At 39.8% G+C, this 13,409-nt stretch overlaps 1 protein-coding gene across 2 annotated transcripts in view; it reads left to right on the top strand.

Moving 5' to 3' along the window:
• The window catches only part of LOC126175556 (condensin complex subunit 3), a 186,706-nt gene extending 175,151 nt beyond the window's left edge, over positions 1 to 11,555 (top strand). For both annotated transcript variants that reach the window (XM_049922405.1, XM_049922406.1), the window contains 3 exons: positions 4,981 to 5,178; positions 5,782 to 5,894; positions 11,149 to 11,555. In XM_049922405.1, the coding sequence (XP_049778362.1) occupies positions 4,981 to 5,178; positions 5,782 to 5,894; positions 11,149 to 11,278 (441 nt within the window). In that variant the 3' untranslated portion in view covers positions 11,279 to 11,555. The remainder of the gene's footprint in view (positions 1 to 4,980; positions 5,179 to 5,781; positions 5,895 to 11,148) is intronic.
• The last annotated feature ends 1,854 nt before the right edge of the window (positions 11,556 to 13,409 follow it).

The raw sequence follows: 13,409 nt of genomic DNA, 5'->3' as shown, positions 1-13,409 counted from the left end.
TATAGATGAATGGTGCAGAAACTGGCAGTTGGCCATGCACTTAAAGAAATGCAACACATTGCATGCACATAGGAAAAGAAATCCACTACAGTACAACTACACTATTGATGACACATTGTTGGAAACAGTAACCACCGTAAAGTAACTGGGAGAGTGTATGCGGAGCACCTTAAGTGGAATGACCACATAAAAGAAATAATAGCAAAAGATGATGCCAGGCTGAGATTCATAGGAAGGACCTTAAGGAAAAGTAATTCATCCACTAAAGAAGTGGCTTTACACGACACTTGTTTGAGTAATTCATGACTATTGTTCTTCAATCTGGGACCTTTACCACGTAGGAGTGATAGAAAAGAGCAAAGATGCAATGACAGGTGGCACATTTTGTCATTGGAACATTTGAATGCTAGAGAACATTACATAGATGCTCAGCAAACTCCAGTGGCAGATGCTGCAAGAGAGACATTGTGCATTATGGAGGTTTACCATGAACCATGGACCGTGCAGTTGGTGAGGTGGTTTGCGTGCCTCAGTGATACACATTGGCCGTACCGTAGGTGAAACCACAACGGAGGGGTATCTGTTGAGTGGCTATACAAACATGTGGTTCGTGACGAGGGGCAGCAGCCTTTTCAGTAGTTGCAGGGGCAATAGTCTGGATGATTGACTGATCTGGCCTTGTAACACTAACGAAAACTGCCTTGCTGTGCTGGTACTGCGAACGGCTGAAAGCAATGGGAAACTACAGCTGTAATTTTTCCTGAGGGCATGCATCTTTACTGTATGGTTAAATGATGGTGGCTTCCTCTTAGGTAAAATATTCCGAAGGTGAAATAGTCCCCCATTCAGATTTCCAGGCAGGGTTACTCAGGAGGACATCGTAATCGGGAGAAAGAAAACTGGCCTTCTACAGATCGGTGCATGGAATGTCAGATGCCTTAATTGAGCAAGTAGGTTAGAAAATTTAAAAAGGGAAATGGATAGGCTAAAGTTAGATATAGTGGGAATTAATGAAGTTCGTTGGCAGGAGGAACCTGACTTCTGATCCTGTGAATAAAGGGTTATAAATACAAAATCAAATAGGGGTAATGCATGAGTAGGTTTAATAATGAATTTAAAAAAAAGTAGGAATGAGGGTAAGCTACTACAAACTGCATAGTGAACGAATTATTGTGGCCAAGATAGACACAAAGCCCACGCCTACTACAGTAGTACAAGTTTATATGCCAACTAGCTCCGCAGATGATGAAATGTATGATGAGATAAAAGAAATTATTCAGATAGTGAAGGGAGACAAAAATTTAATAGTCATGGGTGACTGGAATTCGATAGTAGGAAAAGGAGGAGAAGGCAACATAATAGGTGAATATGGAATGGGGTTAAGGAATGAAAGAGTAAGCTGTCTGGTAGAATTTTGCACAGAGCATAACTTAATCATAGCTAACACTTTGTTCAAGAATCATAAAAGAATGTTGTATACATGGAAGAAGCCTGGAGATACTGGAAGGTGTCAGATAGATTATATAATGGTAAGACAGAGATTTAGGAACCAGGTTTTAAATTGTAAGACATTTCCAGGGGCAGATGTGGACTCTGACCACAATCTATTGGTTTTGAACTGTAGATTAAAACTGAAGAAACTGCAAAAAGGTTGAAATTTAAGGAGGGTGGGACCTGGATAAACTTAAAAAACCAGAGGTTGTAGAGTGTTTCAGAGAGAGCATTAGCAAATGATTGACAAATACAGGGGACAGAAATACAGCAGAAGAAGAATGGGTAGCTGTGGGAGATGAAATTGTGAAGGCCTCAGAGGATCAAGTAGGTTAAAGATGAGGGCTAGTAGAGATCCTTGGGTAACAGAAAAGGTATTGAATTTAATTGGTGAAAGGAGAAAATATAAAAAATGCAGTAAATGAAGCAGGCTAAAAGGAATACAAACATCTCAAAAATGAGATCGACAGGAAGTGCAAAATGGCTAAGCAAGGATGGCTAGAGGACAAATGCAAGGATGTAGAGGCATATATCACTAGGGGTAAGAAACATACTGCCTACAGACAAATTAGAGACACCTTTGGAGAAAAGAGACCCACCTGCGTGGATATCAAAAGGTCAGATGGAAAACCAGAAAGATGGAAGGAGAATACATAGGATCTATGTGAGTGCGATCTACTTGAAGGCAATATTATGGAAATGGAATAGAACATAGATGAAGGTGAGATGGAAGATATGATACTGCGTGAAGAATTTGACAGAGCACTGAAAGACCTAAGTCAAAAAAAGGCCCAATGAATAGACAACACTTTATTAGAGCTACTGATAGCTTTAGGAGAGCGAGCCAAGACAAAACTCTACCATCTGGTGAGCAATATGTATGAGACAGGTGAAATACCCTCAGAGCTTCAAGAAGAACATAACAATTCCAAACTCAAAGAAAGCGGGTGTCAATAGGTGCGAAAATTACGGAACTATCAGTTTAATAAGTTATGGCTGCAAAATACTAACACGAATTTTTTACAGGTGAATGTAAAAACTGGTAGAAGCTGAACTTGGGAACGATCAGTTTTGATTCTGTTGAAATGTTGGAACACACAAGGCAGTACTGACCCTAAGACTATTTGAAAAGATAGATTAAGGAAAGGCAAACCTACATTTCTAGCACTTGTAGACGTGGAGAAAGCTTTTGACAATGTTTGCAATGTTTACTGGAATACACTCTTCGAAATTCTGAAGGTGGCAGGGCTAAAATACAGGGAGCGAAAGGCTGTTTACAATTTGTACAGAAACCAGATGGCAGTTATAAGAATTGAGGGGCATGAAAAGGAAGCAGTGGTTCAGAATGGAGTGAGACAGGGTTGTAGCCTCTCCCCGATGTTATTCAGTCTGTATATTGAGCAAGCAGTAAAGGGAACATAAGAAAAATTCGGAGTAGGAATTAAAATCCATGGATAAGAAATAAAAATGTTGAGGTTTGTTGGTGGTATTGTAATTCTGTCAGAGACAGCAAAGGACCTGGAAGAGCAGTTGAATGAAATGGACAGTGTCTTGAAAGGAGGATATAAAATGAACATTAGCAAAAGCAAAACGAGGATAATGGAATGTAGTTGCATTAAGTCAGGTGGTGCTGAAGGAATTAGATTAGGAAATGAGACACTTTAAAGTAGTAGATGAATTTTGCTATTTGGGGAGCAAAATAACTGATGATGGTCGAAGTAGAGAGGATATAAAATGTAGACTGGCAATGGTAGGGAAAGCGTTTCTGAAGAAGAGAAATTTGTTAACATCAGATATAAATTTAAGTGTCAGCAGCTGGTCACTGTGGCCAAGCGGTTCTAGGCGCTTCCGTCTGGAACCACGCTGCTGTTACAGTCGCAGGTTCGAATCCTGCCTCGGGCATGGATGTGTGTGATGTCCTTAGGTTAGTTAGGTTTAAGTAGTTCTAAGTCTAGGGGACTGATGACCTCTGGTGTTAAGTCACATAGTGCTTAGAGCCATTTTAACTGTTTTAAGTGTCAGGAAGTCTTTTCTGAAAGTATTTGTATGGAGTGTAGCCATGTATGGGAGTGAAACATGGACAATAAATAGTTTAGACAAGAAGAGAATAGGAGCTTTCAAAATGTGGTGCTACAGAAGAATGCTGAAGGTTAGATAGGTAGATCACGTAACTAATGAGGAGGTACTGAATAGAATTTGGGAGAAAAGGAAATTGGGACACAACCTGACTGAAAGAAGGGACAGGTTGGTAGGACACGTTATGAGGCACTAAGAGATCACCAATTTAGTATTGAAGGGAGTCGTGGAGGGTAAAAATCATACAGGTAGACCAAGAGATGAATACACTAAGGAGATTCAGAAGGTTGTAGGTTGCAGTAGTTACTTGGAGATGAAGAAACTTGCACAGGATAGAGTAGCGTGGAGAGCTGCCTCAAACCAGTCTCTGGACTGAAGAAAACTATTACTACTGATATTTTGAAAGAGTACTTTGTGGGAAGAGTCGAAAAATGTATTATTTCCTACGACCATAACGAGAAATTAGCGTTAATACAGAGGCTTACAACCAACCACTCCACAAATGGAATAAGCAAGGGGGTTCAGTTAGTGGTCTAAAAGTACTCTCACCACACACCATTTGGTTGGTTTTGGAGTATCAATGTTGATGTTAAGTAAAAATTCTTAGTGTGTCTGGATGACTTCAGAAGGTGCTAACTCGGAATTTACATTCCTAGGTAGCACCTTCACCTGTACAGAATGCTGTTTACATACCAGATTGATTTGAATCTGCATAATGTACATCATGTTTAAGGTGAGAATGTTTTGTCCAAAGACAGGCTTGGTCCCAAAACTAATTGCAGGCAAATAAAACATTCATCGGGTTATATTGTGAAATTATTTTCTTGGTGTTCTAATCAAACAGTTACATAGTTCTCATTCATCATGACTGAACTAATTTACTGGATACATCTAAGACCTAAGAATAGAATCAATCATCATTTTATGGCTTCATGCACCGCACGTCAGTCCACCTCCGTTGCTGAGTGGTCATTGTGGCTGACTGCCACACTGAGAAACTGGGTTCAGTTCCCCGTACTGCCAGGAATTTTTCCATGGTGGGAGGACAAAAATTAGTTCCACTTAGCCTCCTGACACCAAATGTAGAGCTACTTCAATGAGAAGTAGCGGCTAAGAGGTCTGCAACATCCAGGAGAATGATGTGTTGACCCCACACTGCATCTAAATTAATGAAGTCAGTGGCTGAGTATCACACAGCAGTCAGTTGGTCCCAATAGGCACACCTGAAGCCAGAACGGTGGATCTTTAACTTCTCCTTGTACCTTTGTCCCAATTACAGTCTATGTATCCCATGTGAAAAGTATGGTGTCTTACAGTGTCACTTTATATTCACTTTTTTTAAAAAAATAATACAAATACTCTTACTATTGATCTTGAAGGTATTTTATACTCATACATTTTCTTTTTAACTAGCCAACAGCACCTGTCACTAAACCACAAAGGGGAAGAGGTCGAAAAGCTGCAGCTAATTCAAGATCAGTAGCTATGATGTCTGTACCCAGGAAAGTACGTACAAAGAATACCGTGTGTGAGCAGACACCTCAGCAGGAGCCCCCTTCACCAAACCCAGATGAAAGCATAGCCAAGAGCAGACCGAGAAGAAATGTCAAGGTGAGAACCATTGAAGCCATAGTGTAGTAAACAATTGGTGCATAAGACAAGCCCATTACATAATTTATGCTGCTCCTGTTGCCTGATGTACAGTTTAACTAAATATTCTTATGTAAATAGAGTAATAATATCCATTTATCATGTTTTAATGTGCTTCATGTCTCAGTGTGATGAATATTTGAGAAATTTCGGCATTTGCATGAAATGTCCATTAAGCATCACTTGGAATCACTTTGCATACTAGCCCTGCTATTAATTTCTACACATCCATTCAAGATGTATACCGAAAGAGAGTTAAATGATAGTGACATTTAGATGTCAAATATGTTGAACCTGTTATATTCAGAGACCTACAGTGATTGGATATTACTTTGAATGCTTGTGAAGTTTCGATACTTCATAACAAAATAGTTTCCAATAGCTGCTTCACAATGTGTGTCAACTAAATACACTGCTAAATTTTGTCCGATAGTATTTTTCCCCCTTTCCTATTTTGATGACACACTTCAAAATTTACAATGTTAATTTGTTATTGGTATTCTGGGTTTGGTAAATAATTTGCCAGAAACAGATTTATATTTTTAAGAGCTTTGTTGCTTGCAGGTATCTGTACTTCAGACCTTCGATGACTCTACTGATGAATCACTAGCTACTCCAGATTCAGACAAGAAGAATGTAGTTATATCAGAGACATCTGATTCGGAATTCTCCTGCAGGTGAGATGAATATTGCACATTTGCGTTCATAAGCTGAGGAATGGAGATCCACGGAACATCATAAGGAAAGGAAGCGCCGAGGCATCATGACATGTGATCCAGTAATAGAGGGTATGCAGGAAAACCATTCATGGAGAATGTGTGGCTCTTACTGTGTGTACGTCCTTCCACAGTGGCATACATAGCATCAGTATAAGATGCAAAGCTCTCAGCCCTCACATGGCAGTGTAAGATGTACAGATTCTCTACTTATTGTAGGTCAGACTATCCAGTGTGGTTTTCGGTTATGCCTCCCATTGATGAACGTGCATCCTCTGGTGGTCAGCAATAGTCCATGGTGGCTGTGTCACAGATGTAGACCTACAACATAAGAGTATACCATGCACTTTCAGTTCGATACAAATCCAGAAAGACTGTCTACTATATGTGTATTTTGCAAGTAGCCGTCTGTCTGACCAGATGTGTATCCCTGTTCCATATGCATTATGAAAAAGGTATAAACATTCTTCTGTTGCACAGTTGTCATCCCTATGGACTACAGCTGTCAAGAGTATGCTCTGGAAACTTGTGCAACAGTTCAATGTAAAATAAAAAAATTCATGTCAAACACTTAGTACGGAACATCACTTAACAAGAAATAATACTATGGTCCCAACAAAATACTTCATATAATTTTTTTTCTTTTAACATGAAATAAAAATTATCACGAACAGATTTCACCTCTGATATAAACAAATATACCTGCGTTCTCCAATCTGTGACCATTTCTTTTTTATTTCTGCCTCCCCCACCCCACTCACCAAACAAAGTAAACATTGGTTTCTACTTCTGCTATGTTATTGCTTGTCCATGGATACTTCCATTATCAACACACTTAAGTCAGTTTACGAATTATATGGGAGAGTTGAACTTTGCAAATGTGTGTCTGAATTAGTGAATTTTGTGTCATAATCATTTTGTGGCTTTTTGTTTTTAAACATAGGTATTCTTAATTTACTTTATTATACACAATGGCTGAGAAATAGGGAAACGACCAACCCACTATTTCACTTAGAATTTAGATGGCGCTTCTTAAGGCAGCTGATGAAAAATGGTCAAAAACAGAAATCTTAATTAGAGTGTCATTACTAAATCTGTACTATCAATGGCAATTAAAAATAAATTTCAAATTAGAACAATATTTGAGAGCAGTATGTTTCGAACCAGAGAGAGAACATATGGTAACAGTTACACAAAGAATAGACTCGGTTGTTTATTTGGTCCAGGCCTGCTAGGGTTCCCTTACAAGACCTTAATTAATGTAAACAATGGTATCAATAAAAGGAATGGCATTGTTGAATGTTGCTTACAATGGAGCTAACAAAGCTACAAAGCAAAGTCTTATTTCATGTTTCAGTCTTCAGATCATCTTCAAGTATCTTACAGCTATTTACAACAGCTTTCATGTGATAGATGGTAACGTGATGTAAAATGAAACATAAAAGCCATCCTGTGCCACCTATTATTCTTCAGCTGCTGTTTTGTCTGATTCCACATTTTTATCTGTAGACGTTGTACATATTGGATCAGTTTACCACTGCCTGCCCTTAAATCTCTAAGGAAAAGGTAGTGTTAGTAGGATGTAATGTCGATAAGCCCTCTATTGTTGTAGGGACCAGTTTAAAACCATGGAGTTTTAAAATGAAAGAAAATCACTGTACTAGTCAAATGTACAGTGAACAAAAAAATGTAGATGGTGACTACTGTGTTCACCAATTGGACACACTTGTTGAATAAGTAATATTTGTGAGATAAATGTAAAGATGCAATTATTGTTGATAGTTATCAGTCACACAATCTATTGGTTATGAACTGTAAATTAAGACTGAAGAAACTGCAAAAAAGTGGGAATTTTAGGAGATGGGACCTGGATAAACTGAAAGAACCAGAGGCTGTACAGAGTTTCAGGGAGAGCATAAGGGAACAACTGACAGGAATGGGGGGAAAGAAATACAGAAGAAGAAGAATGGGTAGCTCTGAGGGATAAAGTAGTGAAGGCAACAGAGGATCAAGTAGGTAAAAAGACAAGGGCTAGTAGAAATCCTTGGCTAACAGAAGAAATATTGAATTTAATTGATGAAAGGAGAAAATATAAAAATGCAGTAAATGAAGCAGGCAAAAAGGAATACAAACGTCTCAAATATGAGATCCATAGGAAGTGCAAAATGGCTAAGTAGGGATGGCTAGAGGACAAATATAAGGATATAGAGGCTTATCTCACTAGGGGTAAGATAGATACTGGCTACAGGAAAATTAGAGAGACCTTTGGAGAAAAGAGAGCCACTTGTATGAATATCAAGAGCTCAGATGGAGACCCAGTTCTAAGCAAAGAAGGGAAAGCAGAAAGGTGCAAGGAGTATATAGAGGGTCTATACAAGGGCGATGTACTGGAGGACAATATTATGGAAATGGAAGAGGATGTAGATGCAGATGGGAGATACGATACTGCGTGAAGAGTTTGACAGAGCTCTGAAAGACCTGAGTCGACACTAGGCCATGGGAGTAGACAACACTCCATTAGAACTACTTACGGCCTTGGGAGAGCCAGTCCCGACAAAACTTTACCATCTGGTGAGCAAAATGTGTGAGACAGGCGAAATACCCTCAGACTTCAAGAAGAATATAATAATTACAATCCCAAAGAAAGCAGGTGTTGACAGATGTGAAAATTACCGAACTATCAGTTTAATAAGTCACAGCTGCAAAATACTAACGCGGATTCTTTACAGATGAATAGAAAAACTGGTAGAAATCGACCTTGGGGAAGATCAGTTTGGATTCCGTGGAAATGTTGGAACACGTGAGGCAATACTGACCTCACGACTTATCCTAGAAGAAAGATTAAGGAAAGGCAAACCTACGTTTATAGCATTTGTAGACTTAAAGAAAGCTTTTGACAATGTTGATTGGTATACTCTCTTTCAAATTCTAAAGGTGGCAGGGGTAAAATACAGGGAACGAAAGGCTATTTACAATTTGTACAGAAACCAGATGGCAGTTATAAGAGTCAAGGGCCATGAAAGGGACGCAGTGGTTGGGAAGGGAGTGAGACAGGGTTGTAGCCTCTCCCCAATGCTATTCAATCTGTATATTGAGCAAGCAGTAAAGGAAACAAAAGAAAAATTCAGAGTGGGTATTAAAATCCACGGAGATGAAATAAAAACTTTGAGGTTCGCCGATGACATTGTAATTCTGTCAGAGACAGCAAAGGACTTGGAAGAGCAGTTGAATGGAATGGACAGTGTCTTGAAAGGAGGATATAAAATGAACATTAGCAAAAGCAAAACGAGGATAATGGAATGTAGTTGAATTAAGTCGGGTGTTGCTGAGGGAATTAGATTAGGAAATGAGACACTTAAAGTAGTAAAGGAGTTTTGCTATTTGGGGAATGAAATAACTGATGATGGTCGAAGTAGAGAGGATATAAAATGTAGACTGGCAATGGCAAGGAAAGCGTTTCTGAAGAAGAGAAATTTGTTAACATCGAATATAGATTTAAGTGTCAGGAAGCCGTTTCTGAAACAATTTGTATGGAGTGTAGCCATGTATGGAAGTGAAACATGGTCGATAAATAGTTTGGACAAGAAGGGAATAGAAGCTTTCGAAATGTGGTGCTACATAAGTATGCTGAAGATTAGATGGGTAGATCACATAACTAATGAGGAGGTATTGAATAGAATTGGGAAGAAGAGTAGTTTGTGGCACAACTTGACAAGAAGGGACCGGTTCGTAGGACATGTTCTTAGGCATCAGGGGATCACAAATTTAGCATTGGAGGGCAGCGTGGAGGGTAAAAATTGTAGAGGGAGACCAAGAGATGAATACGCTAAGCAGATTCAGAAGGATGTAGGTTGCAGTAAGTACTGGGAGATGAAGAAGCTCGCAGAGGATAGAGTAGCATGGAGAGCTGCTTCAAACCACTCTCAGGACTGAAGACTACAACAACAACCCCTCAGCCACACATTGGTATTAATAGCAAAAAGCTTGTATTTTGTCTCCAAACACAAGTGCTCTGTAAACATGCAATGAGTTTATTAGATGCTTTACATTTTTTTGCATTCTCTGTGGAATATTGTCATGTCAAAGACAATTGAAAATTGTTTTCACCATGCAGGATTCTCCAAAGAATTGGATTATTTGGTGCTGCAAGAATTGGTGGATATTGAAACTGAGATGACGCTGGTGAAACGTATATAATTGTCCCATGTTGCCAATGATAAATTTGGTGCAGTCATTGATGGTGTGGTTACAGTTCCAGTTAAAACTGTTGAAGACACTGGGGATCATTCTGAGCTCAAAAATTCATGTTGCTGTAGATGATGGTAGTGATTTTGTTGAATATGACAATAAAGTCAATATTGCAGTTCCTATCCCTGCCAAGCAGCTATTTATGTGTGCACTTGAATGGCGAAAAAACTAAACTGTGGTCACTGTGCTCATGCCCGGTCAACTGTTTCCAGGCAGACATGTAAGCTGGAATGCCTGTTCTGTACATAAGAAGTTGTCAGGGTGCCCAATGGATATTATGTCTTCAATTACCAGTTGCAGTTCAATAAACCATTAAATTAATACTCTGGTCAAGCAACTAACGTATGGCATATAATGATATATTTATTTCAATGTCTAAAAACCAACAAAAATAAGAATGAAAAAGTGATGTTCAATTCTACACTGAAAGAATTTTTTAACGTATGCGATAGTATTCCACTAGCTGAGCTCAGGTGGCTGTAAGTGGCCAAAAATGTCCTGCATGCACAGTATTCGTACAGTTGGGTGGATTGGAACAGTCTGGTGTAAAAAGATAATTGGTTTTATTAAGCTTTCACAGACAGCTGCAATAAAGTACATAATTCTGATTTAATTTGCTCATTATCACCACTTGTAACATTATTCGTAGACATATGCTTGCTGATGCAGCAAGAAATGAACACCTTTCAGACAGCTTTACATTATGTAACAAAGCACTAATACATTCTCAAAAACAGTTTCGTTAAGACATATTTATAATGCAAATAAAAGATTAATAGTAGCTTTTTATTCCATTTGTGTGTGTGTGTGTGTGTGTGTGTGTGTGTGTGTGTGTGTGTGTGTGTGTGTATCATACATTTGTTTCCACTTTATCCATTCTAGTTTGCAACTGAAGTTGTAAAAATTCGTTCTTTATGCACAAGAGTCTGTTAAGTAGATTAAAAAAGTATTTACTGTTATGTTACAGTGATGGTGATGATGACGCAAGTGATTCAGACGAGTTCACCATGCAGAAAACAACAAGATCAAAGAAACTGTCTAAAGTGGACCGGGAAGTTCAGAAAGTGCAAGAAAAATTCAAGAAATTGGGGAAGTGATTTGATGACGAGCTAATTAAGAAGCATATCCCATTTTATTACAGATTTTTCATTAAAAATATTTAATGAATCGACATTATTTTAAGGAGCCAATGTTTTGCAGCTTTTATATTTGACTGGAACTTGTAGTTTAAACAAACTGATGTACAGCTATTGTGGCACATCATGATTGTTCAAAAGTGTTTGATTAATGTTTTCTATTTGCAGCATTTCTAAATGTAAAATGGTTTTCAAAGTAAATATTTTTGCTGAATGCAGAGTTGCTATTGTATTCCACGTATGTATTAGATACGGGCTGTTTGGTGTTGTAAATACATGCTTCCCAAGGAAAGAAGTCCTTTGGAATGAAGGTATTTAAATGGGAAATTGCCACAAGTATTGTCAATGAAGAAGGTGAAGATGAAGAAGAAGAAGAAAAAAGATGATGATGATTTTTGTTTTTTTTTGGGGGGCGCAAAACTTCAATGGTCATTAGCGCCCAGACTACGTTAGGAATGCACCGCCAGGAACAAGTTTAAAACAGCAACGAAAAGGGAAAACACGATAAGACAGACTGACAGGCATAGGATTAAAAAAAAATAAAAAAAAAAACAGCATAATCAAAGGTCCTTAGAAAGGTTGGTCAAGTTGATAAAATGAAGAACGCGAGCAGCTGCTCGTGGGTCATCCGCTAAAATGGCATCTAGACTACAGGGCAGGCCAAGATCAAGACACAGTGTGTTAAAATCCGGGCAGGACGTTAAAATGTGGCGGACCGTCAGCAATTGCCCACATGGGCAGAATGGCGCCGGCGCAGCCGTTAGCAGATGGCGATGGCTGAACCGGCAGTGTCCAATTCGTAACTGGGCCAAAACGACCTCCTCCCACCGAGAAGGGCGGGAGGACGACGTCCAAGCCACGGGAAGAGGTTTCAAGGCCCGAAGCTTGTTGTCTGTAAGTGCAGCCCAATCGGCATGCCACAGCGATAAAATGCGCCGACAAATGACCCTGCTACAATCTGACGAAGGGACACAACAAGAAGCTGTCCGAGGCTGGAGGACCGCAGCCTTGGCCGCGGCATCTGCAGCTTCGTTCCCAGGGATACTGACATGGCCAGGAACCCACATAAAGCTAACCGGAGAACCGACGTTCACCAGCTGCTGAAGAGAGCGTTAGATCCGGTGCACGAAAGGGTGAACCGGATACGGATCACTGAGGCTCTGGATGGCGCTCAGGGAATCGGAGCAGATGACATAAGCAGAATGTCGGTGGCGGCAGATGTAAAGAACAGCCTGGTAGAGGGCAAAGAGCTCAGCTGTGAAGACCGAACAATGGCCATGGAGCCGGTATTTGAAACTTTGTGCCCCAACAATAAAAGAACACCCGACCCCGTCATTGGTCTTAGAGCCATCTGTATAAATGAAGGTCATATTAATGAACTTCGAACGAAGTTCGACAAAATGGGAGTGGTAGACCGAACCGGGGGTAACCTCCTTTGGGAGCGAGCTGAGGTCAAGGTGAACGCGAACCTGAGCCTGGAGCCAAGGTGCCGTGTGGCTCTCGCCCACTCGAAAGGTTGCAGGGAGTGAAAAATTAAGGTGATGAAGGAGGCGACGAAAGCGTACTCCAGGGGGTAGCAGGGCAGAGACATACAACCCGTATTGACGGTCGAACGAGTCGTCAAAAAAGGAACGATAAGACGGGTTGTCGGGCATTGACAGTAGCAGACAGGCATACCGACAAAGCAGTATATCACGCCAGTAGGTGAGTGGCAATTCACCAGCGTCAGCATGAAGACTGATGATGATGATTGGGGGGAAAAGGAAAAAAGTGCAGTTAGTAGACCACAGGGGACAGTCAGCTTTTATTCTGCTTGAGTCCTTATTGTAAGATCCAGAGAGTAACAATATTGTGCTAGGGAAATAATGAGCAGCTAACTGTGTGATCTCCAAGAGAGAGAGAGAGATACTTTCTGGAAGTATGGAGCCTCAAGGCCTGATAAGAAACAGTCTGGTCACAACAACATGAAGGCTATACACATTTCAAATGTGCTTGACAGATAGGCAGCTGGTTATTTTGTGATACTCTTTTAAATATAATAGTAAGATTGAAAAAAAAAGAAGTTCCTCATTTGAGGCTGAAAAGACTACAG

Source organism: Schistocerca cancellata, chromosome 3, assembly GCF_023864275.1.
Source record: "Schistocerca cancellata isolate TAMUIC-IGC-003103 chromosome 3, iqSchCanc2.1, whole genome shotgun sequence".
NCBI classification, from domain to species: domain Eukaryota; kingdom Metazoa; phylum Arthropoda; class Insecta; order Orthoptera; family Acrididae; genus Schistocerca; species Schistocerca cancellata.
Note: the sequence above shows the minus strand (reverse complement) of the source record. Positions and strands in the feature narration are given on the sequence as shown.